This window comes from Phytophthora infestans, genomic scaffold (genome assembly GCF_000142945.1).
Source record: "Phytophthora infestans T30-4 supercont1.180 genomic scaffold, whole genome shotgun sequence".
Lineage (NCBI taxonomy): Eukaryota > Oomycota > Peronosporomycetes > Peronosporales > Peronosporaceae > Phytophthora > Phytophthora infestans.
In genome coordinates, this window is record NW_003303579.1 from 1 (window position 1) to 996 (window position 996).

A 996-nucleotide genomic window follows, 5' to 3' on the forward strand; every position below is an offset into this window, starting at 1 on the left:
GCCTAAGCAACAGCGATAGAGATCGCTTGTCAGTATCCTTAAGCATTAATATGCTCCAAATTGCGGTGTTCTTAAAAGCAACTTGTCTTAATCCGGGTGTCAGCAACACTGCTACACTTTTACATGCACAGCGTCACAAACAAGTCTCTTATAATTCTCTTTTCAAGCTGCAGGCCTGGCAGCAGTGTTAGCTTAGTTGACTGATAAATTCACTTACTGGAGGTAGAAATCGCTTTCACATTGTCTTCAAGTTGTGTGAGCCATTGTCTTCATTGCGAGGACCATCTCCAAATCTTAGAGCTCACCGCTTCTTCTTTGACTCGCTATCAGCGTTGATGCCCACAAGGCAGCTCTGAAAACCGCGCTCTAGTTCATTACGGTCGAATCCCTGACCGATGAGCACTAGTCGCGAGACTCGCTGCTCTCCGGATTCCCAGGGTAATCCAGGAGCGATTGTGTACGTGTCCAGCACGCCTTGCACGATACATCTGCGGTCTTCAGCATCTCCAGCCACCGACAGCACACCTTTCACACGTAGCACATCTGCCCCCTTCACATACCGCGTGACCACTTCAGAAAGCCACTCGCCAAACGCAGCGACGTCCACGTCACGTTCGACTTCGAAGTGCATCGTGCTAATGTCTCCCGTATGCTGTCCTCGAGCCTTCACACTTCGCTTTCTTTCGTTAGCGGCATCACTTTGCGCGTTGAACCGCACTGCGTCGAACGTCTTGACATTCAAGATCTTGCCCAAGTCGATGTCAGCCTTCACGCAGCTACACACCGTGGCCTCTTCGTTGATCCCAGTTAGCGCCCTCTCCAATCTGTTACACTCGTCCTTGGTAGCCACATCCACCTTGTTCATCACGATAATGTCTGCATACAGGGCCTGTCGTTGTAGCTCGATAGGAAAGTCAAAACTTTCTTGCTCTTGCTTCCAGTATCTCTGCGTCGCTTTGGCATCCACCATGGTGACATGCGTCGAGTCTAAATCTC

At 50.1% G+C, this 996-nt stretch overlaps 1 protein-coding gene across 1 annotated transcript in view; it reads right to left on the reverse strand.

Moving 5' to 3' along the window:
- Positions 1-301: 301 nt before the first annotated feature.
- PITG_20907 (cobalamin synthesis protein, putative) overlaps positions 302-996 on the reverse strand; it is a gene marked incomplete at both ends in the record, with an annotated part of 1,297 nt that continues 602 nt past the window's right edge. The window contains one exon of the mRNA XM_002895415.1: positions 302-993. Within this exon, the coding sequence (XP_002895461.1) occupies positions 302-993 (692 nt within the window). The remainder of the gene's footprint in view (positions 994-996) is intronic.